The 25,711-nt window shown below is 46.1% G+C and overlaps 1 protein-coding gene across 2 annotated transcripts; it reads left to right on the top strand.

Moving 5' to 3' along the window:
• The first annotated feature begins 224 nt into the window (after nucleotides 1–224).
• On the top strand, nucleotides 225–2,788 carry AMER2 (APC membrane recruitment protein 2). 2 transcript variants are annotated; one of them, XM_030332594.1, is made up of 2 exons: nucleotides 225–1,029; nucleotides 1,393–2,788. In XM_030332594.1, exons 1-2 carry the CDS (start codon nucleotides 225–227, stop codon nucleotides 2,295–2,297), a joined length of 1,710 nt encoding a protein of 569 aa, XP_030188454.1. In that variant the 3' UTR covers nucleotides 2,298–2,788. The 2 variants fall into 2 exon arrangements, with proteins under 2 accessions (XP_030188454.1, XP_030188371.1); XM_030332511.1 differs by having other exon boundaries at nucleotides 225–2,788.
• Nucleotides 2,789–25,711: the final 22,923 nt, after the last annotated feature.

Raw genomic sequence — 25,711 nt, 5'->3', positions numbered from 1 at the left:
CGTCGCCTGCCCCCGCCGCACACACGCGCCGCGCCGGATCCGAAGCGGGCTGGGGAGTTATGTAAGCCGCTGGCGGGAGGGGAGAGGGTCTTTGATGTGTGCGTCTCTCGCGGCGGCGGCGGCGGCGGCGGCGGCTCGAGCGGCTCAGGTTGATGCAGAACCCGATGACAGGGGCCTGGCGCGAGCGCACGGCTGACGAAAGCGGCTTAGCCCGCTCGGTTTCCATGGCGACGAGCGGGCGCGGCGGCGGCGGCGGCGGCGGCGGCGGCGGCGGCGACCGCGCGTCCGCGGGGGGCTGCAGGAGGAAGGCGGCGGCCGCGGCCGGGACCCTCGCGGCAGACATGGACTCGCACCGCGACTGTGCCGCCGAGACGCCGGCCGCCGAGCAGCCGTCGGGCAGGATCAACAAGGCCGCGTTCAAGTTGTTCAGGAAGAGGAAATCGGGCGGCGCGATGCCCAGCATTTTCGGGGTCAAAAACAAAGGGGACGCGAAAGGCTCGGGTCCGACGGGGATGGCGAGGAGCCGGACCCACGACGGCCTGGCCGAGGTGCTGGTGCTGGAGAGCGGCAAGAAGGAGGAGCCGCGCGGCGGCGGCGGCGGGGGTCGGCCGGGCGCGGCGGCGGCGGCGGCGGCGGCGGCGGCGGCGGCGGGGGGCGCCCCCAGGGCGGCGGGCCCCGGCGGGGGCTCCGCGGCCCCCAGCGCCGTGGCCAAGTCGCACAGCTTCTTCTCCCTGCTGAGGAAGAACGGGCGGCCGGACAGCGGCCGGGGCGAGCCGGCGGACGCGAGCAGGGCCGGCGGCAAACAAAAGAGGGGGCTCAAGGGGCTCTTCAGCAGCATGCGCTGGCCCAGGAAGGACAAGCGGGCCAAGGCGGAGGCCAAGGGCGAGCGCGCGGGGGCGCCGGGCGGCCTGGTCCTGCCGGGCTCGCTCACCGCCAGCCTGGAGTGCGTCAAGGAGGAGACGCCCGCGCCCGCGCCCGCGCGCCAGCCGGAGCAGCCGCGCGGGGACGCGCCGCCAGAGCCAGCAGCAGGTGAGCCCGGAGGGGGGCAGCCGGGGCCGGCCCCCGCCGCTCGCGCCCCCGCGCCGGACCGCCGACGGGCGCCTCGGGCCGAGGGCGCCCGGGGAGAGGACGCCGCGGGGCACCGGCGCGCCGAGGAGCCCCGGGCACCCCCGGAGCCGGGCGCGGGGGAGGAGGCGCACACGGCCGAGGATGCCTGCAGGACAGGTGACGCGCCGGCACCGCCCGTCCCCCTGCTCGACGCGGAGTGCGGCGGCCGGGCGGCGGCCGCCCCCGACCCTTCCTCTGTCGACCCGCCCTCAGACCCGGCGGCCGATCGTATTTGTTTGATGTTTTCTGACGTGACTTCACTGAAAAGCTTTGACTCTCTTACAGGCTGCGGAGATATTATTGCAGACCCGGAGGACGAGGCGGGTCCCAGCTGCGACAAGCATGCCCCCGGGCCTGGCAAGCCAGTCCTGTCTAAAAAGAACCCCGGCGTGGTGGCCTACCAGGGCGGCGGGGAGGAGATGGCGAGCCCGGACGAGCTGGACGACACCTATCTCCAGGAGTTCTGGGACATGCTGTCGCAGACCGAGGACCAGGGACGAGGGCCCCAGGAGGCAGCGGCCACGGCGGCGGCGGCGGCGGCGGCGGCGGCGGCCCCGGACGCCCAGGTGGGGCCGGAGACCCCCAAAGACGCCAGGTGCGCAGAAGGGGCCAAGGACGTGCCGTTGGGCAAGCACCGGAGGCTCAACCGGGTTCCCATGGAGCTCCATCCCAAGGAGGAGCCCAAACCCCCGGAGAAGGAGCAGCAGGAGGGCGTCCCCAACAGCGACGAGGGCTACTGGGATTCCACCACTCCGGGCCCGGAGGAGGACAGCGCCGCCGGCGGCGGCGGCGGCGGCGGCGGCAGGAAGGCGGCCATCCCCCGGGATAGCTGCAGCGGGGACGCGCTCTACGACCTCTACTCCGATCCGGATGCGGGCCCGGCCGTCGTCCCCGCCAGCGAGGAGACGGCCTGCTTGTCCCGGTTAAAGCCCGTGTCCCCGGTCACCATCACCTGCCCGCTGCGCACACCAGGCAGCCTGCTGAAGGACTCTAAAATCCCCATCAGCATCAAGCACCTCGCGAACCTCCCGTCCAGCCATCCCGTAGCGCACCAGCAACCGGTCAGGAGTGAGATGCCCAGAACAAAAATCCCGGTTTCCAAAGTGCTGGTCCGCAGGGTCAGCAACAGGGGCTTGGCTGGGACCACCATCCGGGCAGCGGCGTGCCACGACACTGCCAAAAAGTTGTGAGGTCTCCGAGGCCGACGTGCGTGGACCACACGTCAAGGAATACAACTTTCCCTGGGAACCACTGAAGTAAGTTTTGCTTGCCCCTAAACGGAGGCTCTTAGGACCGTCCCTGCTCCAGAGCCTAGACCCAGGAGGTCCCTGTGCGGCCAGCAGGGGCAGCAGGATACAGCGTGGAGGGGGTGCTACACATGGGATTCTCCTCTCAAGATAAGTTTCCTGAGAATTATTTTCAAGCACTTTTAATTTTTTTACCTTTAAAAACAAAAAATCTTTGCTTTTCCTTTTTTTGCTTTGATGCGCTCAACACTTGGAAGTCACCTTTACTTGCCTTTGCAGAAAACAGGACTTAACCAAACAAACCTAAGTAAGCGTCATGCCGTGATACTCGGCCGTGCCAGGCAGGGTGCAAAGAGGGCCTGGAGGAACCACTGCCAACCCCAGAGGAGCCCCTCCTCTCCCAAGACACCTTCCTTCCTTCCTTCCTTCCTTCTTTTCCTTTTTCTTTCCAGGAAAAAAAAAGAGAGAGAGAGAGAGAGGGAGAGAGGGAGAGATAGATAAAGAAAGAAAGAAAGAAAGAAAGAAAGAAAGAAAGAAAGAAAAGAAAAGAAAAAGAAAAAAAGACCCTTTGCCGTACCACTGTGTGGGAAACACCCCCAAAGCTGAAAGAGTCTGGTGTTCACCTGATGAGCAGAGGGGATCAGTGATTGGCAGAAAATTTGCCTACTGTCAGTTGCTGGGTATGCAAATAGGTCACTATCTACCACCAGGACCATAAAGGAGCACTTTGGTTTGCTTGGTTTAGATCATTTGTTTGGGGAGAAGTAAAAAGCTCAACAGAGCAGGATTTCTTTCTTTCTTTCTTTCTTTCTTTCTTTCTTTCTTTCTTTCTTTCTTTCTCCTTTTTCTTTCCCACCCAGTGAAGAAATTAGGATCAGGGAAAGATTTCACTAAAATGCCAAGAGACACAGTATTTTAGCATTTATAAACTGTAACCTTTTCATGTGTACATAATGCATATTTTACAGTTTATCCAGCTGTTAACATTTTATAATCTATCAGTAACCTCGAATTTAAAATCTGGTTTTATAACTAGTTATGATAACTGTCCCTGAACTATTGATGTTCTTTTATGTACTGTAACCTAAAGCAATTCTGTTTTTGTTTTATATGGGTTCTCTGGCTCTCGATGCAGGGGTAAAAAAAAAAAAAAAAAAAAAAAGAAAGAAAGAGAGAAAGAAAAAAAGAAAAGTCTATTGTGTTGACCTCCCAGAGGAATGGTTCTGTCTTGTCTTGGGTAAGAGACTATTTATCAGAGATTTTTACCTTGGTTATAAAAATTTTGGATTCCACCATTCTACAATATAGGGAGTCCCAAATGAGGAACATATAAAGAAAAAACAAGAGAAAAACACAGTTTTTCATGTTAGTTGACTTTTGCTTTATGGACTTGTGATTGGGACAGGTATGTTCAGAATATGACACTGGCAAGCATATGTATCATAAACATTCTATGCCAAGATTTTTTTTTTTTTGAAAAGTGGCTTCCTTATATGTATGTTTCCTGTTATTTTAGATGAAACATTTATTTCAGAACAGGTTACCATATGCCTGGATACTTTGAGTGATTAACTGAAGCAGCTCCTAGAACGCTATTAGCCTCTAATGATTATGTAATATCCTCCCTGAAATGCTCTTCAGTGTGTGTAATCAAAAGACCGGAGCTCCTACTAGGAGTTGATTCATGGTGTCAGGACGACTAGATATTCTCAAGCAAAACCACATGCATGTGAACGGCATAACATTCATACGCTATATGAGCTATATAGCTCCCATCTTCCAGAGAGATTGTCTAAGTAATGAACTGATGGTACATGTTTTTAAAGCTTGTGTTGTGTTTCATAAAGGAAAGAAAGAGGCAAGCTAAGTATATGGAAACCTATTTCAACTGTACGAAAGGAACGAAATAAACAGACATCAAAGGAAAACACGTTTGAGCCAGTAGCATAAAGCAGATTGTTCCCATTTTAAATTTGCAGTGATTCAATTGGAAGAGGTGGTAGAGATTTGTTGAATTTCTTTATTAGTCAGATTACTGGCTTTTATTGCATTGTGTCAGATCCTTAATGTCATTTCAAAGTACTGTTTTAATATTTAATTTCCTTCTATAGATGAGGTCCTATAATCAGACATAGCCTTAAGCACTCTGAACCCACCACCAGGAATTCATAAAGCCACTCGCACGCACACGTGCTGATGGACTCAACTGTGCACAAACTAATGCACAAAGGCATCTACTGCACACTTGGAAATATTTTACACATTCTGTCTTGAGAAAGGGATTTAAATTTGATTTCACCCCGATAGTGCTAGTTAGACTCCAGCTGCATTCATTTCCCCCCCCAGCGAATGTAAACGTAAATTTCATTCCTAGCCGTAAAACAAAGGATCTTGATTTTCTTCTCGTGCATTTGCTTGTGAGGGTTGTAGTCTCCTCTGTGTGAATCCGTGACAAAAGTTCTGTTTGCTCATTTGTTCAACTGTACAGGAAAGTTAAGTGTACCTGAAGTACTGATGAGAATATTGTAACAGTAAAGGCAATCTATTGATAAATCTCTTTTATAAGCACTGGGACAAACTATTTTTGCTTTCACAGTTCTGGGACTCCTTTCTCCAATTCCACCACGATGCTGTGTCTTCTTTTATAAGTAAAGGAAAGTGTCAGCAAAGTTTACCTTCATTTTCTCTTGCCTGGCAATTAACCAGTTATGCAAGATGTAAAATATTTTCTCTTTTTTTTCTTTTTTTCCCGTATGTTTTCCATTAAAAAAAAACCCCAAACCTCTATATCTTTAAGAATTCCACCCACGCCAGTCAAAATGAAGGATGTAGGCAATTAATTAAATGGCCTCAGTAGCTTGATGGGAAATCAGGACCAATGCAGGAAGCCTGGATCCTAACCTTGTCCACCCATAGGCAAGGAATCATAGTTGCTTTTTTTTGTGCCAAGGGCTACTTTCATTCATGTTCCTGGAGATTGAAGAGTTGGCTTTTTTTTTTTTTTAGCATTTTAATAGATTTATATTCCAGTTATTATTATGCGTTTCGTAAATTGGCCGTATTTGCTGATTTTTTTTTTTAATGGGAAGGATTAAATGTGGGCTGATGATACCTTTGCTATGTTGTGTATGATTCTGAGATGCTTGGTTGATTAAGTCTGTTTAGTCAGAGAGCTGAACAAATTAGAGAGGAGAAAGTCAAATCAATTGTTGGCCCTGCATTTATCAGTGAGTTTAATGGCTCTGCACAAAGACAGCCTGACTTTAATGTCTACATCACACAATGTGACTTGAACTACTCTGCCATCAGTTCTAATGGCAGTGGGATGCTTTTATTCTTCCATTAGCACTGACCGGGAGAAATTTTACTATAGCGTTTTCGATAATTGCAAGAGGAAATAGATTTTTATTATCTCACCTAATAACAACAATGACATATAGGACATTAAGGGCTTCCTTTAGATACGTTTTCCACAGATTACCTGCCTATGTAAATACAAAACGTTTCACGTTGATGAATGTGACGTTTTACTGAGTTTTAAGGGTTTCTTCATTCATCTCAGAAGTAAGTTTTGAAGTATTTGCACTTAAATGAATAATATTCAAAGTACCCTTTGCTTACACGGTTACCAAGGTAAAAAGGCTATGTTAGACATCAAGGTTTCTTATACGGATCTTTCCGAGTTTTCATTCCTTACATCTTTGTCAGATTAGTCTTCAGAGACTTTTTACCATTCACTTTGTATGCAGAGATTAATTAAAGCAGCTTTCTCCCCGCCCTCTCCGTACCCACCATGTTTACTTGGTGCCCTCAGATGGCAGTAAGGGGACACTTCTCGCGAGGGTGGAGTGTTTTGACACTTGCGTAGTGGAACACATTTCCTGAGGGTAGTCATTCCAGATTTCTCCCCCGAATGATGACAATCTGGCCTTGGTCCCCTGTGCTCCGTTTCTACTGAGGCGTGTTCCAATATATTTGCATATACTTTGTGCTCATTCTTAAGCAACTAATCATTCTTAAGAAACTAATTAAAGAATTTTATACTCTTAAACATAAGGAGAAAGCATCACAGTTGCCTCTTCTCACCAGTGGCAATGGCTGGCTTAAAGTACCCGAATGAAGTAACAGGAGGAACCCAAATACCTCGGCCCTACCCGTTTCCCTCCGTCCTCTCCAGGCAGCCCAAGGGATGAACAACATAGTTCTTATTTGTGGAAACTCGGCCTTAAGAATTTTTGATTCCCCACGCACAAATATGCATGACAGCTTGGGACCACACGCTAGCATGGCCGACTGGTGACATACAGACCTGTGTGGGAAAGCAAGAGGCAAGTGTTTGCTTCATAGAAAGACGTGTCTGTAACATGGTCAGGGGGTAAGTGTGGTTCCCCCTCAAGGGCGGTCAGCGTCTGGCTCTGAGCATCTCCTGACGGCTGGCATAAATGGCTTCTCAAAGCCTTTGCACTGTGCTGGTGATATAAAGGAGTCAGCTTCTTGCAAGAATAGTCCACTTATAAGGAATGTTTTTCTTTCACTGCAGAGAATGCTTTCAAGGAGCGATTCAGAATGATAGTTTCATGATTACGGAAAGGAGTCCCTTCTCAAACTGAAAAAGGACAGATTAAAATGGCCACGAAGCCTCCGGAACTGAAACTGGGCGCATTTTATGACCGATAAGTACTTAAATTCAAAGCAACCCGTATTCGTGGGGCATATACTGTATCTGATACTTCATAGAACCCCCTTCAGTTTGGAGTTCACACGTAGCCGTACCGTGATGGGACTTTCTTAACAGTCCCTAAAAACATCTTTCTTTTATCGAGGGCTAGGCAATATTACTCCCCTCGTGTGCCATCTTTCATTCCTGCTTTTTGTTTGTTTCCATCCCGTTCCACCTTTACCCCTCCCCCTTCCCTTCTTTCCCTTTCTCTCTTTTCCCCTAGTGTCTGGGACAGGAATATAAAGTCTTCACTAACTTAGGGTGACACAAGAGCTAAAAACTACTTCATGGCATGACCGGCTCACTTCCAATAGAAAAAAAAAGCCAACCCAAGCCATAAAGCTAAAAATTGGTTTTGTGTCTGAGACGATGGTGCTCCCATCACTGGCAGAGAGACGGGGCACTGTTGTGCAGTTAACAGGCAAACGCTCTGCTTTTTTTTTTTTGACGGTATCCTCTCTTTCTCGGGTTTAACATCAAAAATATAGACAGAAATCTCTTCTGTTGTCATGGCAATACTTCTTCCCTGTAGGATTTCAGTCATTCCAGGCACGTTGCACGTGGTTTTCTATCATCAACCCAGCCCAGGCTTGCTCTGGGTGTTCCGTGTGGTTTGTTTAAGTAGGAACTAGCTGAGCGATCCCTCGCCTCGATACAGTTCTGGACTTCAGAGACAAGCCCCTGGCTCTTTCAAAAGTAGCGCATCCTACCTTCTGTCTGTGGCCATTGAATTCTGGCGCCTATTTTCTGATTCACTAATTCATTCAACTAATGTTTACTGAAGACCTAGAAAGTCAGCCACCGTGAATTTGAGGGTTGTATATTGAAGTAAAACAACTAACATATACCATGTGTCGACTCTGTGCCGGGACGATCCTCTGTGCATTGTTATCGCCACGGTCCACAAGAACCGTGCAGGGGGGGTATTAGCTCCGTCCTGCAGAGGAAGGAAATAATGCGCGCAAAGGTGAGACACCTTGTCCAGAGTCGCCCATTTCATACGTAATGGACAGGATTTGAATGAGAAACCTAACTCTATAGCTCCTGCTTTAATTACACATCTTCTTTTTTAGCCATATGATTCCATTTTTTATAAGTCGTTTTAAGTAAGAAACTGATCAAAGTTCTGAACTGTGAGAGCCAAACCAGATTTTGATAATTGTGGATACCATTCAACCGATGACTATTCTGACTATTTGAGTTAAAAGTGAGCTTGTTTTGGTTTTTTGGTTTTTTGGTTTTTAATTCTTGGATGGTTTTTATACATGCAAGTCTAAAAGATCTCAGAGTCTAGCGGGTTTTTTCCTCACCTGGGCCAGTCAAAATTGTGGACTATATTCCCCAGTTATTCTCGAGTTACACACAAGCAGGTCTGCCTACAGATTTTGTAATCTGCTGTCTGTTTTGTCAGTAACAAAACCAAAAACAATTTCAGTAGTGAACCCAGCGGGTTGCAAGCTGAGTTTTCTTCCACTCCGCTTCTGTTAATACTCCTGTATTTAGGGACAATCCATTTGAAATTGTAACATGGTCACAAGGTTATTTTACTAATCGATGACCTGCCTACGCTTGGCGAGATGCTTTTAAAATGGATTTTGGACCTCGTATTAATAAGGTGTAATGAAGAGTTCGGTGACAGGTGGTCATTCTATTGAATCGTCAACTGGGGTCCTTTTTGGTAACCACTCAGTAATTGGTAGAGTAACTTTCTGCTTTGTGTGGGAAGATAATATTTTTAATAAAATACAGCCTAGGTGACTGGCTATCAGAGACATATTAAACTTTCTCAGATACCTACCTGGATCATCTAATAAGCTAAAGCAGAGATACTAAAAATACCTGGTCAAACCGCATAGGGGCATAGAGCAGACACACAGCAAATCCTTGTGACATGCCATGAGATGGCCCTGGGCAGCCTAAAGGAATTAGTAAGCCTTCTCAGATATCTACACTGCAACCATTTATCCCCCACTGCACAGTTATTTCTAAAGAAAGGAAGAGAAATGCTAACAAAGTAATAGATGACATTGTTACTGCTTCTAGGATGAAGTTAACTGAATGCGAAGGATCCGAGAGTGGCCGTTCTATCAAGAACGTCAGGGAAAATGGTTTTGACGCTATAGGCAAAGTAAATTTTTGTCATTTTTACTTGACTCCAGCTCTCTGCCGGGCTCATTGCTAACTTCAGGTTTTGACCAAGTTATTTATATGAAATATCTCAGTGTACCGTAGGGAATTGCAGGTTCTTTGAAAATAATGACAAAGAAGACCCAAATGAGAAATTCCATCTCTATAATTAGTTTTCCTGAAAGTCAGGCATGTCTTTGAGGACAAGCTTTTGGCTGTATTATTTTTGTGCACAGGAGGAAAATGGTTAGTAGGTTTATAGATATTATTTTTATAATAGAATGTTAAGTCCCCCCCAAAACATCAAAAATTGTCTTCTAGAACTACTCTATGTTTTTAAAACTTGTTTTACAAGAGGATTCCAGATAGCAATAGGATCTTTTCTCCTTCCTCCAATGATTTAATGGGATAAATGAACCAATGTTTATATTTTTAAGCCTGTAAATATTTTATTTTGGGTATTTTGTATATTTGTTGATATAATTCCATTTTGTGCATATGTATCATTGTGCATGTTGCTGTTTTTGATAGCCACTCTTTTAATGAATGTAAGAAGCTTGAACTAATAGCACTTTTCTTGTTTCATTCAAACATCTTAAAATGAAAATACCACACTGCCATTTTAACTGTTGTGTTCAATTCAGCCAATAAATTTTGTTGCTCCTTTACATTTAAAGTGAATTCTGTAGGTTATTTTTTCGGGATGAATCTTATTTCCACCCTTTTCAGTTTTTAGAACTGATTCGAATGATGGTGATGGCAGTGTGATGTGTGTGTGTGTGTGCGTGTGCGTGAAATTGGTGGAAAAAACCAACAGTGGGCCCGTATTTCTTTTCACACTTTGTAAACAAGTGAAAAACTGTTGTTTGCCTTTCGAAAGCCTTGTTATTCTGACGTGGATCTGATCTCTGAGCCTTTTGCTCAGAAAATCTCCATTTCTCATAAGCACACATGAGGGCAGCTAATCTGCTGTGACTGTTAGGACCAACCAACTGGAGTCTTTTTTTTTTTTTTTAACTTTTTTTTTAATGTTTTTATTTATTTTTGAGACAGAGACAGAGCATGAGCAGGGGAGGGGCAGAGAGAGAGGGAGACACAGAATCGGAAGCGGGCTCCAGGCTCCGAGCTGTCAGCACAGAGCCTGACGCGGGGCTCGAACTCACAAACCGCGACATCATGACCTGAGCTGAAGTCGGACGCTTAACCGACTGAGCCACCCAGGCGCCCCGACTGGAGTCTTTTAATTTTTTTTTTTTTCAACGTTTATTTATTTTTGGGACAGAGAGAGACAGAGCATGAACGGGGGAGGGGCAGAGAGAGAGGGAGACACAGAATCGGAAACAGGCTCCAGGCTCTGAGCCATCAGCCCAGAGCCTGACGCGGGGCTCGAACTCCCAGACCGCGAGATCGTGACCTGGCTGAAGTCGGACGCTTAACCGACTGCGCCACCCAGGCGCCCCACCGACTGGAGTCTTTTAAAGAGTTGTTTTCTGGTTTTTATTTTGTTCTGTTTTTTGGAGGGGGGGGTGTTAAAAAACAAAATTCAACTGAGTGAATTTGAAGATCAAATTGGCTTCATTAAGCAATTCGTGAATTAGGCAGCACTCCCTCCCAGCAAGTAGAGAGACGCTCTGAGCAGTTGTACAAAATAGAGGGTTTTTATAGGAAGGATCGTGGGGCAAAGAGTTATTATTAGTAAAAGAAATAAAAAAGGATTATTTCAGGGGCGCCTGGGTGGCTCAGTCGGTTAAGCGTCTGACTTCGGCTCAGGTCATGATCTCACGGTTCGTGAGTTCAAGCCCCACGTCGGGCTCTGCGCTGACAGCTCAGAGCCTGGAGCCCGCTTCGGATTCTGTGTCTCCTTCTCTCTCTCTGCCCCTCCCCTGCTTGTGCTTTCTCTCTCTCTCTCTCTCTTTCAAAAATAAATAAACATTAAAAAAAGCATTTATAAAAATTAAAATTTCATGAGCTGGAGTTGAACAGAGAACTTGCTTTTATGTGCATAGAGATAAATACGGATTTCTTGGATTGGGAATGAGGTATGGAGTGGTGCAGGATGCTTATATACAAACAAGCAAACAGAAGGGAGTAGAGGTGGTCTGAAGCGTGATCTTCTGAGACAGGTTATTCTGAAATGAAAAGCCTACATATAATTAGGAGAGACTAAGGGGAAAAGCCTAGTCTTTGTGGAAGAAATCAAGGACAGTAGCTGAGCTGGTTGGAGTGTTGGCATCTAAAACAGCAGTGAACAGACACGATGGCACTGAAATCAGCAAGGCGCTTCCCCCCCCCCGCCCCTCCCCAGATACCAAACAAGGGGCTAGAAGAGAGAGAGAGAGAGCAACCATGATTGAAGGCAGGTGGCTGGGTGGTTGAGTACACACACGCTTAGCGGAGAGAAATCATTGATGTGTTTAACACGGAAAAAAAAAAAAATGTAACTCTATGGGCTCGAGAGAAAATAATTTAAGTCAGAGAGCAATTGCCTCTACCATTTCAAGCCATGGACGTGCAAGGCCCATGTACTGAATCAGCCTCACTTGCTGAATACTTCTCATAGAGTGAATATTGCTCTGCCCTGAGTGGGATGTGGGATTCTGGGATTTAATGGTAGCACCATTTTCATGTGACAGAGCAGCCAAACTCAGAGAAACCCATCTGTTCCGACGCAGAGGGAGTAGTTGGCCACACTAGACTCACTGATAGATGTCAGTCTCCAGTGTGGGCCTTCACAGGAGAGTTCTAAGAGCATACACGATTTCAGCCTTTCATGCTGTTTTCACCGCGTGGAGAACTTTAACCTGAAGGTCTAGAATCCCGAAGAAGCAACTGAACCAAAGGGGAGTGAAAACCTGTGTCTCAGAAGGAAGAGGTCAATGTCATAAAGAGAACAAAGCAATGGAAAACGGCCCTTGAATTTTTCTATCCCGCCATGCTTTATGCTCACAGACTCCAGCACCCTCCAGGACATGGCAGGTGCTCGTGAGCCAGCAGTCACATGGGGAAAGGGATATTCCCAAGAAAGGATAGAAGTCTGGGCAAAGACCAGGACCCAAAGCTACAGACACATTCCGTTTTCCTAGTTATCCCCCAGGTGGGAGGGGGTTCTCATTTTATTTTATTTTTTTTAATTTTTTTTTAATGTTTATTCATTTTTGAGACAGAGAGAGAGACAGAGCATGAATGGGGGAAGGTCAGAGAGAGAGGGAGACACAGAATCTGAAACAGGCTCCAGGCTCTGAGCTGTCAGCACAGAGCCCGACGCGGGGCTCGAACTCACGGACCGCGAGATCATGACCTGAGCCGAAGTCGGACGCCCAACCGACTGAGCCACCCAGGCGCCCCTCATTTTAGATCATTTAAGATTTTATGCTTTTCTGGCTTCTAGGTCTAAGATTTGAGAGCTTAATTTCCTTCTTAGCTCCTGAGATTTCTAGATTCCCTATACCCTGTAAAAAAGTGGCCTTTTAGAAATAATTGAGAGTCCTTGATGGTTGTTCTCGGCGTCGGAAGCTGCCTCCACGTTGGCTTTGTTGCCCAGGCGGCATAGGAACTTACTAGGGGATTCTGGTTCTCTTGGGAAGCTCAAGGACAACTCTTGGCCAGGTCCTCCAGTGGTCCCAGGTCTGATGCCACAGTCTAACTGCAGCTTTCCTCTGATGAAAAAGTTATATCCATTATATGTATCAGAAAATAGATTCATGTCATTTGGTTTAGTTAACAACCATCGACTATTTGCTGTGTTAGGTCCGTGCTCAGCTTGGTGGGTATACACAAGTGAGACATAACACTCTTGCTAAGGCCACTTAAAGCTTCCCGACAAACTCCCTGAGTACAAATCTCTGTCTTGGTGTCATTTCCTGGGGAATCTCAACGTCAGATATTATTATTTCCATTTTTCAATGAAAAAGTGAGGCTTAGAGATCTTACATGTTTCTGGCAATACAGAAATTTAGAGTTTTAAAATTTTCTTGTACAGAACACTTAAAAAATGCCAATGTTTATTTTTATTTCTCTATATGCATATTGAGCTATCAAAGGAGGGAGGCCAGAAATCCCTGGATGTTACTACTGATTCCTGGAGGCCTAGAACTTTCAACTTTTGGTTCCAGGGCCTAAGAATGGACTGGGGACCATACAATAGGCAGTTGAATCCACAATCAGAGTGGATGAGCTGTTTTGTAGAACTTTTTGGTAATTGGAAGATCAAGCAGGCACAAAATCAGTAAGGATAAAGATTTGAGAAAGACTTTTGGACACATGTAATCCTGGAACAAACAATTAGAAAATCCACATTCTTTTCAAGTACAAATAAAACATTTATTAAAATTGGCTACATCCTAAGCAATGAAGTAAGTCTTAAAGCTTCTACAAAAAAAAAAAAAAAAAATCAGTTACATGCAGAATATGTTCTTTTACTACAAGTATGCTAGAAATTAGCAGAGATAAGATAACTAAAACCACTCCATACGTTTGGGACAAATTTTAAATGTGCCTTTCAATACCTTGTGGATCAAAGAATAAATGAGAACGGATACTAGAAAACAATTAGAAGTGCACAATCATGAAGACATTATATATTAAAACGTGAAATACAGCCAAAGATTACTTAGAAGGAATTTTACAGCCCAACATGCTTACATTAGAAAAGATAAAAGGCTGAGAATTAATGAGTTAAGGATCCATTTTAATCTAATGTAAGAAGTTGGAAAAAGAATAACAGAATAAACCCATAGAAAGTCTAAGTAAGAAGTAATATAACTTAGCAGAAATTAACGAGACTGGAAACAAAGATACTCTAAAGTGGATCAACAAATACAAAAATTGATTTTTTTTTTTGTAAAACATTTATAGTATTTATCAGGAAAAAAGAGAAAGATTCAGAATGGGAAGATGGGCATAATTTCAGTTGTGGCATCGATAAAAAGAGAAAAAGTGCTATAAAGCTATGGCAATAACTTCAACATTTAGACAATACATACAAATTCCAAAAAATATATAAATTGCCGAAAGTGGCTTGGGAAGAAATAGATAACATGAAAAGTCCTAAAACTGTTACAAAGACAAGGGAATCGACAGTGAAAACTCTCCCGCCCCCTCCAGACAAAACAGTAAAACCAGATGGCAGAACCAATGTCCTACCAAACATCTAATGATCAGGTAACTTCAATCTGACACAATCTCTCTCTATATATTTTATTTTATTTTATTTTATTTTATTTTATTTTATTTTATTTTATTATTTTTTTAAACATTTATCCACTTTTTTTTTTAAATTTTTTTTTCAATGTTTATTTATTTTTGGGACAGAGAGAGACAGAGCATGAACGGGTGAGGGGCAGAGAGAGAGAGGGAGACACAGACTCGGAAGCAGGCTCCAGGCTCTGAGCCATCAGCCCAGAGCCTGACGCGGGGCTCGAACTCACGGACCGCGAGATCGTGACCTGGCTGAAGTCGGACGCTTAACCGACTGCGCCACCTAGGCGCCCCAAACATTTATCCACTTTTGAGAGTGAGAGAGACAGAGCATGAGCAGGGAAGGGGCAGAGAGAGAGGGAGACATAGAATCCAAAGCAGGCTTCAGGCTCCGAGCTGTCAGCATAGGGCCCGACACGGGGCTTGAACTCACGAACCTCGAGATCATGACCTGAGCCCAAGTCAGACGCTTAACTGACTGAGCCACCCAGGCGCCCCTCTCTCTCTTTTTTAAAAAAGTTATTTATTTATTTATTTATTTAGAGAGGGTGTGCATGAGCGGGGAAGGGGGCAGAGAGAGAGAATCTTTAGCAAGCTCCACGCTCAGTGCTCAGCATGGAGTCTGACGTGGGGCTCAATCCCACAACCCTGGGGTCGAGACCTGAGCTGAAACAAGAGTCGGACGTTCAACTGACTGAGCCACCCAGGTGTCCCTAACACAATCTCTTTAAGAGAAGGAAGAACCATTCGTTGAGGAAAATTAAAAATGTATCTCTATCATGGAATTCAACATTTCCATATTAGATCAGAAAACTGCATCCAGGGGTGCCTGGGTGGCCCAATTGGTTGAATATCCGACTCTTGATTTCAGCTCAGGCATGATCCCAGGGTGGTGGGATAGAGCCCCCTGTTGGACTCCACACTGAGTGTGGAGTCTGCTTAAGATTCTCTCTCTCTCTCTCTCTCTCTCTCTCTACCCCTCTCCCCCACTTTTGTGTGTGTGCGCTTTCTTTCTCTTTAATGAAACTTAGAAAAAGAAAACTGAATCTGGTAGTCTGTAAAACCAACACTCATCATATCAAGTTGGGTTTACTCCAGGAATGGAAATATGGTTCAACATTTTAAAAAAGTCTATTACTATAACTTGTCACATTAAAAGATTCAAGGAGAGGGGCGCCTGGGTGGCGCAGTCGGTTGAGCGTCCGACTTCAGCCAGGTCACCATCTCGCGGTCCGTGAGTTCGAGCCCCGCGTCGGGCTCTGGGCTGATGGCTCGGAGCCTGGAGCCTGTTTCCAATTCTGTGTCTCCCTCTCTCTCTGCCCCTCCCCCATTCATGCTCTGTCTCTCTCTGTCCCAAAAATAAATAAAAAACGTTGAAAAAAAAATTTAAAAGATTCAAGGAGAAGCATATGATATCTGAAAGCCGTAGATTCCCATGCCTGAAGGCACTTTTTAAAGTTCTTTAACAATTCTAGAATTTGGACACTTAATTCCTGTCATGTTCTTAAAGGATTCAAGCTACTCAGGACAATGGGGGTTCTTTAAACTTTCAATGTTTTGTCTAGTAACATTTTAAGCAATTGTCCATATTTCATCGAATCTAAGGTTCTACAGATGTACATTCTCTTATGTATCATAAAGGAAAAAACAATGCTGGCAATTATAATTGTAAGACACCACTGATTCAAAGATGTACCCAGCTTTAGAGATGGAAAATTGTGTGAAAATATGCATCCTAGAATGGATCAAATATTGATGTATATATTAAAAGTGTTAAGAATAATATTCTTCACTTATCAGTGAAGGTTTATGTGAAAAAAGCCAGTTATCCAAATGTTGAGTCTACAGATATTAATATTTGGTGAAGAATGTATCAAACAGACCCAAGCAAGGTCTCAGTGTTTCGGAAAATTGCATATTCCTTTTTGTACAGAATTATACACTTTTCATGAAATGCACATAAAAAACCCCTCACATGCACACAGGGTTATTTTTCAAGGCTCCCACTTTGAGGAAAACGAAGGCCTGTACATTTGACATCTTTGGCCCTTCCTTCATTTACCCGACCCTCCAAGGGGGCAGGCGAGAAGATGGGGATAATCTAAAAAGATCTTTCTCTGCTAGCACCTCAGTGTTTCCCAGAAGACACCAATGTCTCCTAGATCTATGTCTTGTACTTACTTCCAGATGGCAATGTGTTTTTCTCAACAAGCTTCTAAATCTTTCTTTTGCCCATGGGACTGCATTGCAGAAGATTCTTGTCACATCTTGTTTTCTCAGTCTGGCACATATGCACCAGGTCTGATGCATGACCATACCCATCAATTTGTGCCTGCCTGGTGGGTGTGAGGGAGATTTCTTCTAAGTGGAGAGCCCCACCAAAGTCCAAATCCAACACTGTGTTCAAGAGAATATTGGTCTTCTGACAGTGACATCTCTCAGCCTTAAATAGGAATAAAAGGTGAGACCCTGGGTGCCTGGCTGGCTCAGTCGGTCAAGCAACTGACTTTTGATCTCAGCTCAGGTCTTGATTTCAGGGTCGTGAGTTCAGGCCCCACATTGGGCTCTGCACTGGGCACCAAGTCTACTTAAAAAAATAATAAAGAGGCGAAACCCTACTTGGGCTCCATTTTGTCTGATGGTCTAGAGTTTCCCCACCCCCAAGGACTTGCGTCTTTTTAATCCTTTCTCTTATGACTGTACATTTTGGTCTTATTCTTTCCTTCTTCCTGCCACCTTTGTTCTTTGTTCTCCTAATAACTTTCTCTCATATTGACATGTAGCTCAGAATTATATCTCCAACAATTCATTTGTCCTCCTTTAGTGGAAAATCCGTATAATACCTGATTTGTCCGGGAGGCTTATCCTGAGAGTCTTGTATCCATAAACCAGCATCGTTAGGGGTTATAATAGGGTTTGTCTGATGTATGTTCTTGCTTCCTGAAAGATAACCTCGAAATCTTTGGAATTTCCTGGATGATAGGAGTGTCTTTGTTATTCGTGGTGGGCCCCTTATCCACACCTAAGCTTATGCTAAGGAAGTGACTCAGGATGGGACCTGTTATGCCAGAGAGACCAACCATGTGATTAGAAGCCTGGGCCCCAAACCTTGTGACATCAGCCTGACACCCCCCCTCCCCCCGCCACTTCCAGGGAGGGGAAGGAGACTGGAGATTTACTCAGTTCAACTTTGAAACCAATGATTTAATCAGTCGTGCCTATGTAATGAAACCCCAATAAAATCTCTGGACACGGAGGCTTCTCAGGGTAGCTTCCTGGTGGTAAACACATCATTGTTCTGGAAGGGATGACAACCCCAATTCCATGAGGCAGGACACAGAGCTCTGTGTCTAGGACCCTCCAGACCTTGCCCTATGTGACTCTTCACTTGGCTGGTCCTGATTTGTATCCTTTTTTAATAACTCTAATTGTAAGTACAGTACTTTCCTGGGTTCTGGGAGTCATTCTAATAAATTATCCAAACCTGAGGGGGTCTTGGGAACCCCCCAAACTGGTAGCCAATTGGTCAGAAGTGCAGGTGACCACACTTGCAGCGGGCATCTGAAATGAGGACAGTTGGGGACCATGCCCTTCACGTGTGGAATCTCTGCTGACTCCAAGTGACTAGCATCAGAATTAGACTGCAGTATTGCAGGGATGCAAGGCGGGGTGGGGGGAGGCCTAATTTTTATCAAGCCCAGATAACACTTTTAAAAAGTTATTTTTGGGGGTGCCTGGGTGGTTCAGTCGGTTAAGCGTCCAACTTCAGCCCGGGTCATGATCTCATGGTTCGTGGTTTCGAGCCCCATATCGGACTCTCTACTGACAGCTTGGAGCCTGGAGCCTCCTTCGGATTCTGGGTCTCCCTCTCTCTGCCCCTCACCCCTCTTGCTCTCTCTGTCTTTCTGTCTGTCTCTGTCTCTCTCTCTTTCAAAAATAAACATTTTTTCAAGAGTTATTTTTTGGGTGCACCGGGGTGGCTCACTCGGTGAAGTGACCGACTTCGGCTCAGGTCATGATCTCATGGTTTGTGGGTTCCAGCCCCGTTGGGCTCTGTGCTGACAGCTCAGAGTCTGGAGCCTGCTTCGGATTCTGTGTCTCCTCTCTCTGCCCCCCACTCCCACCCCACTCGTGCTCTGTCTCCGTCTCTCAAAAATAAATAAACGTTAAACATTTTTTTAAAAAATACTTTTTGTGGGGCGCCTGGGTGGCTCAGTCGGTTAAGCGGCCGACTTCGGCTCAGGTCATGATCTCGCGGTCCGTGAGTTCGAGCCCCGCGTCGGGCTCTGTGCTGACAGCTCGGAGCCCGGAGCCTGTTTCAGATTCTGTGTCTCCCTCTCTCTGACCCTCCCCCGTACATGCTCTGTCTCTCTCTGTCTCAAAAATAAATAAACGTTAAAAAAAAAAATTTTTTTTTAATACTTTTTGTTATAGTAGCTATAAATTGATACGAGTTATGAGTTAAAGTCTCACAACTTACACACACGCCCAATGGATCTACCAGCTACCCTCGTTTCTGTTATTTTATGAGGCTATTTCTCTGAACCTTCAGAGTTACTTTTCCACTCCCTGCTTGTGGTTTTAACTGGATACTCTCAGAGGTATGCTTGGTGGCGCTGATCTCCAGTAGGGCCCAGAGTGGCTGGCCGTACCCTGGTTGGGGGATCCACAGAGTGGCTCAGGCAGAGGGTAGAGAGCCTAACATCGTCCCGAGGTATTCACAAACGGATGAAAAGCCTGGGACTCCCTGCAGGGCTGGAAAATGCAAGCAGGGGGATCCAGCGGCTGGAACCCCATCTCTGCCGCTGCTGCCCACTCCATGGACGAAAGGTGGAGAGCAGGGGTGGGGGGAGTCTGTGTTAGAAAAGGGCAAGAAGCAGGGCTCCGCAGCCGAGGGGCAGCCCGGCGTGAGGCGAGGCAGGGCTCGGCGGGGCCCCAATCTCTGTCCCCCCAGTTAGCAGGCTTCTGGCCAAGGGCGATTTCAGCGGACCCAGTGTCCTCCGAGGGACTGCTCGCATACGTGAGATCCGCCAGGGACAGCTGCCACTTGAGGGGCCATCGGCGGGTCCAAGTCCCGGTGGGTCTGAGGTCCATGTGCCCTGATCACAAAAACTTCGGAGCTGGTAGACCCTTTGAACTTAATTCCAACTGTTATAAATGTTTGAAAGGTTTGCAAAAACGGTTTTCAATTTTTTATCACCCATTTGGATGAACATGTTTCCTCCTGGATGGAGGCGATCAAGGGTTAGAAAGGGAGGGTGGGACCCTCTAAGGCTTAAAACCTTGAGAGGAAAGCCATGTGCATGGGGAGGGAGCTCTGATCTCTCAGTGAAGTCCTTTAACAGAAGAGTTTTACAGAAAGGCAGTCTTAAATATTTTCTCTGATACTTCCTATCTCATTTTTCTTGACGTAACTGTGTGATGTGATATGAACAAAATGTAATGTTTTTACCAAGCCCTATACAGTGGGTTGTCCCTGGCTCCCCTCGGATTAGCCCCCCAGTGCTGCATAAATATCATTGTTTTCTATGAAGGCTGTGATAGGAAAAGCTTGGGGGCCCTTGCCCTTCACACAGTCATGAAGTCCCCAGACTCATGTGAGATTTACTGGTATTTTACGGAAACTCAGGACCATGACCAGTAATTTCAACTATCCTCCCTACTTGACATCAGGATAAATCTATTTATATTGTTTCCTTTCCCAAGAGCTGCTAGATAATCACAACAAGAGCACTGACATAATAAATCTCAGTGGATTCTGGTGTGATATGTAGTAGCAAACACAGGCTTAATACAAGATTAATACATTTTTAATTTAAAGTTTAAGAAATGTGAAGGGGCGCCTGGGTGGCGCAGTCGGTTAAGCGTCCGACTTCAGCCAGGTCACGATCTCGCGGTCTGTGAGTTCGAGCCCCGCGTCGGGCTCTGTGCTGCCTGCTCAGAGCCTGGAGCCTGTTTCCGATTCTGTGTCTCCCTCTCTCTCTGACCCTCCCCCGTTCATGCTCTGTCTCTCTCTGTCTCAAAAATAAATAAACATTAAAAAAAAAAATTTTTTTTTAAAAATAAATAAAAAAATAAAAAAAAAATAAAGTTTAAGAAATGTGTAATGTTTGTTTTTGACAGAGACAGAGACAGAGAGCATGAGCAGGGGAGGGGCAGAGAGAGGGAGACACAGAATCCGAAGCAGGCTCCAGGCTCTGAGCCGTCAGTTTGAGCTCACGGGGCTTGAACTCACGGACTGCGAGATCAAGACCTGAGCTGAAGTTGGATGCTCGTCCGACCGAGCCACCCAGGCTCCCGTCTACATTTTTAATTAAAAAAAATCAGAAGGTAATAAGTACAGTTGTGTTACGTTACTAACGTAAGGTAAGTGATCGCTGGGGTTACCTGGTCCTCTGGGTTTAAATAACATCAAATGGCGGGAGATCCAGTTAAGCAAGGATGTAGTTTGGGGGAGAAAGCTCCTTCCGCCTGGTTCCACAGGGAGAATATACTTCACTGCAAAGTCTATCCCACCTGGAGGCGAACAGGGTTTTTGTGCTCCTCACCAGGTCAGCCACTAGCTGGGAGACCTGGCAGCTGTTTCCATATTCATTGGCCATTTGGGTTTCTTTTTCTATCCCCTGCCAGCTCCCATTTTCCTCTTCTCTCCCAGTCTCCTAGATGAACACGCTCTCCCGCTATCCCCCATAGGCCGATAGGCCGGTTCAGGGGTTTTCCTAAACAGGTGTCCCCCTGATAGAAATCTGGTGCCAGCTATTAAAACAATTTCCCCACCCTTGCTGCCTAAGTAATTGAGAGAAAACAACAAAGGAGTGAAAGGGGGCGTTGGGGGGAGTCTTTCATAGACTGCTCAGGTGACCCTGCTAATAATGACTCAGGCCCGTGACCTTCTCTGAAGGTCCTGCCTGTGTGATTGCAGCCACCTCTCCAGGCCTGCATGGAAGCTGTCCCCCAGCCCACCCCAGTGACGGGACAGGGGTCCAATAGCTCTGTTCCCTGGGCTAAATACGTGTGACTCTCCTGGAAGCCCCTGACTTCTTAGGTTTTAAATCCCTAGGCATAGTATTAATTAGTGTGAATTCATCAGCGTTCCCTCCAACAGGCACTGAAAGTACAGTCATTTTAATTTGCACACTAACCCCGTGAGATAAATGGGGTAGGGACGGGGTTGTCGGGACTAGAATTCCAGAACTGTTGAGCTGGAAGGGCTTGGAGGTTATGTGGTCTAACCACTTCCTTTCACAAATGAGGAAACTGAGGTCCGAAGAGGAAAAGTGATTTCCCCCTGGTGAGTGAGATGACGTGGTAACGGAAGGGGCAGGTTTAAAGCCAGAGCTGAATGAAGTCAGCTCCTTGTCTGGTTCTCCTTTCCGGTGATAGATGGAATGCAGAAGAGCATTTCAGGCTTTTGCTATATGTCCAAATAAGTCGCCCACAATTCCTGAAAAGGGCGTTCTTTTTTTAAAAAAAAATTTTTTTTTTCAACGTTTATTTATTTTTGGGACACAGAGAGACAGAGCATGAACGGGGGAGGGGCAGAGAGAGAGAGGGAGACACAGAATCGGAAACGGGCTCCCGGCTCGGAGCCATCAGCCCAGAGCCCGACGCCGGGCTCGAACTCACGGACCGCGAGATCGTGACCTGGCTGAAGTCGGACGCTTAACCGACTGCGCCACCCAGGCGCCCCGAAAAGGGCGTTCTTAATTAAGGCTTGTGCAGGGGCTCCTGGGTGGCTCAGTGGGTTAAGTGTCCGACTTTGGCTCAGGTCATGATCTCGCGGTTTGTGAGTTCGAGCCCCGCGTCAGGCTCTGTGCTGATGCCTCAGAGCCTGGAGCCTGCTTTGGATTCTGTGTCTCCCTCTCTCTCTCCCCCTCCCCTGCGCATGCTCTGTCTCTCTCTGTCTCTAAAAAATAAATAAATGTTAAAAAAAAAAGTCTTAAAAAAATTAAGGCTCGTGCAGAGGAGGATGGAAAGATACAGGTTCAAGACAGATTCAGGAGGAACTAGCAATACTTGACCCATTGGATATGAAAGCAGAGAGAGATGACAGACAATTCAGAAATTTCTAATTTGTTGAAAGATAGCTAGTAATTACTTGAAATAGGGAATATTGAACAAAAAGCAAATGTTAAAGATGAGTTCATTCGAGGTGTGTTGAGTTGTGATGTTTTCAGGACCTTGAGATAAAAATGGAGGGGCGCCTGGGTGGCTCAGTCAGTTGAGCATCCGACTTCGGCTCAGGTCATGATCTCACGCTTTGTGAGTTCAATTCCTGCATCAAGTTTGCTGCTATCAGCGTGGAGCCTGCTTCGGATCCTGTCTCCCTCTCTCCTGCCCCTCCCCTGCTCACACACTCTCTCTCTCAAAAATAAATTAAAACATTAAAACGAAATAAAGAACCTGGATCTAAGTGGAGATCCTGCTTTGGATACCGACAGATAACACCAGGTCATAATGCATTTTTTCCTCTATCCCTGGAACACATTTAAAGAAACTGGTATTAAGGTAGTCACCTACTCAGATCTGTGTGCCTCCTTCCCAGAAGATAAGCGACACTAAGGGAAGAGAAAATACAACCCTGACAGAATTGCTCAAAATCATGCTTGCTGGGAATTAAGACAACTGAGATTAGACATGACCATTGAACCTTCCTTAGATGAGATAAATGAATAATTAAATATCTCAATTGAAGATCCCAAGGATCAAGAGGCCTGTTCCTGAAGAAGAAGAATAAAAGTATTTTAAAAAATATTCGCTTTGTGGGGGCCCCTGGGGGGCTCAGTCGGTTAAGTGACCGACTTTTGATTTCAGCTCAGGTCGTGATCTCATGGTTCGTGAGTTCAAGTCTGGAGCCCACTTGGGATTCTCTCTCCCTCTCTCTCTGCCCCTCCCCCCCTCAAAAAAATGAACAAACTTAAAAAAATTAAAAAATAATATTCCCTTTGTGGACAAAAATGTCTGTGTCCACCATTTGGGCAAAATAAACTGGATTATCTGACAGCGAACAGTTCCATTTTTGGTAGAGGACCAGAAGCACTGCGAGTCATTTCAGAATGTCGTTTAACATGTTTTTAAATAGGGGACAAAAAGACTGTGCCCTTCCTCCTAAAAAATCCCTCTAAAAAAATTCCTTTCAAATGCACTGTTTTTGTTTTGTTTTGTTTTGAGAGAGAGGGCACAAGTGCGTGAGGGGCAGAGAGAGAGAGAGAGAGAATCCCACAAGAGGCAGACGGATGGGGGAAGAGAGAAGGAGAGAGAGAGAGAGAGAGAAGCAGGGCTCACCTAAAGCAGGGCTCAAACTCACGAACCGTGAGATCAAGACCTGATCTGAAGTCAGATGCTTAACAACTGAGTCACCCAGGTACCCCTCAAATGCACTATGTCTTTTGTTGAATTTTCTATTTCACTGGATGAAAAAAAATCAAAGTAAGGTTTAGTCCAGACAAGAGCGTCCTAAATCAGACAGTAGTTGAAACCACAGAAGTAGTTGAGATTATCCCAAGAGAATCTGGAACAGAAGGCGGGATCCAGAATTCCAGTGGAAGGGACAGCTCTTAAATTCGCCTTTCCAGGATCCATTCTCCCTCCTCTGGGTAACAACATACTATTTCCTCTGGAAAGCACCTCCATTCCTACCCCTCAGTTTGACGTGTTCATATAGGGATGGCCCCACATTCTGGACCTCAGATGGGACACATCACTCAAACGTGGTGCATCAGAGTGCTGCGAACCTGGTCACGATGGTTGATTCAAAGAGGAGCATCTGACTCACTAGTCCAAGGAGACATCACTCTGGGTCTTCTGCTAAAACTACTTGGGAAAGGAGGCTCTTTGTCTGCTGGGGTTGCTGTACAAGTAGGATATGAACAGGGAATTGCTGTTGGCCAGCTAGTCACTGCAGGAGCATCTTGCCTGAGAGAGAAGCAGTGGGGAACAGAGCTAAGACAATAACAGAGACCCTGAGTGGACATGTTCTGACAAAGCTAGTTCTGTTCTTGAACTTCTTGTCTGAGCCAATAAATTCCTTCTCCTATGAAAGGCAATTTCAGGGGCGCCTGGGTGGCTCAGTTGGTTAAGCATCCAACTTCAGCTAAGGTCATGATCTCACGGTTGATGAGTTCAAGCCCCGCGTCGGGCTCTGTGCCGACAGCTCGGAGCCCGGAGCCTGCTTCGGATTCTGTGTCTCCCTCTCTCTCTGTTCCTCCCCCGCTCGCACTCTCTTTCTCTCTCTCAAAAATAAAGATTAAAAAAATAATAACAAAGGCAATTTCGATTGTGATCTGACACTTGTAACCAAAAAAAAAAAAAAAAAAAAAAAAGATAGAAAGAAATCATGACTAAAGCACTCGGGAACATCAACATTTAAAATGTGTTTCTTCAGTGTTTGAAGTTTGCCTTTACACCTACATGGCGATAACAGCTGATTGATTATCCCAACGCTGTCTGCTTAGCCTCTTTCTACAGTGCCCCCAGCAGGAAAGGTGGAAGCCACATCTCTCACTCCCTTTGAAGCCAGGATTCTGCATGAGACTGAGGCTCTGCCAGAAAGATGAGCTTGGGAGAGACCCTGATTGGAAACCGGGTCGTCTGAAGACACTTGCCCTCATGAGGGACTTGATCCGCACAGAGTTGCATGCGGAGAGAGGCACAGGGTGCGGGGCACCGCGTTGCCGGCACAGTTCCCGCTAGAGCTGCTTGGGGCCAGCAGCTTGGCGGTGGCTTTGATTTAGGAGCCTTCTCACTGGGCAGAGGCAGAGCAGTTCGGTTGCGTGTGCGGGGTTCCTGGAAGTTTCGCACTCCCGACCTTTATGTGAACTGTCTGTGCTCTTAGGCAAGCCCCTTTTGATTCCACCAGCTGGAGTATATTTTTCAGTTTGTTACTAACAACCTTGATCAATACCCTGCAAAGTACATGCTTCTAGGGAAACAAACAATAGGCCTCGTCAATTTTTCAACAGGTTTTGTAATCCAGAAAAGGCAACACGTTTGTTGGCTTAAGCGATAGGAAATGGAGGAAGAAGCCCTGAAAAAAAGCAGTAAAATCTATGAGGGAAGTGCTCAACGGGCCATTTAGAAGAGGACACAGCAACAGAATCAACTGTTACAGAGGAGTGAAATGTTGAAATTAGGCCACTGCACTTGGCAGGTTCAGGGAAGTAGAGGGGCAGAATTCTAATTGCAGCAGTGAATTGAGAAGTGAATGAACGGTAAGAAAGCACAGGGAGTAGCGAGTGTTTTTTGAAGCGAACACGTTGTGAAGTAAAGGAAGGATAAAGGATGATAGGCTGATTTTCAGGAAGAAGGAAAGTTC

This window comes from Lynx canadensis, chromosome A1 (assembly GCF_007474595.2).
Source record: "Lynx canadensis isolate LIC74 chromosome A1, mLynCan4.pri.v2, whole genome shotgun sequence".
Taxonomy (NCBI): Eukaryota; Metazoa; Chordata; class Mammalia; order Carnivora; family Felidae; genus Lynx; species Lynx canadensis.
This window is presented reverse-complemented; position numbering and strand designations above follow the sequence as displayed.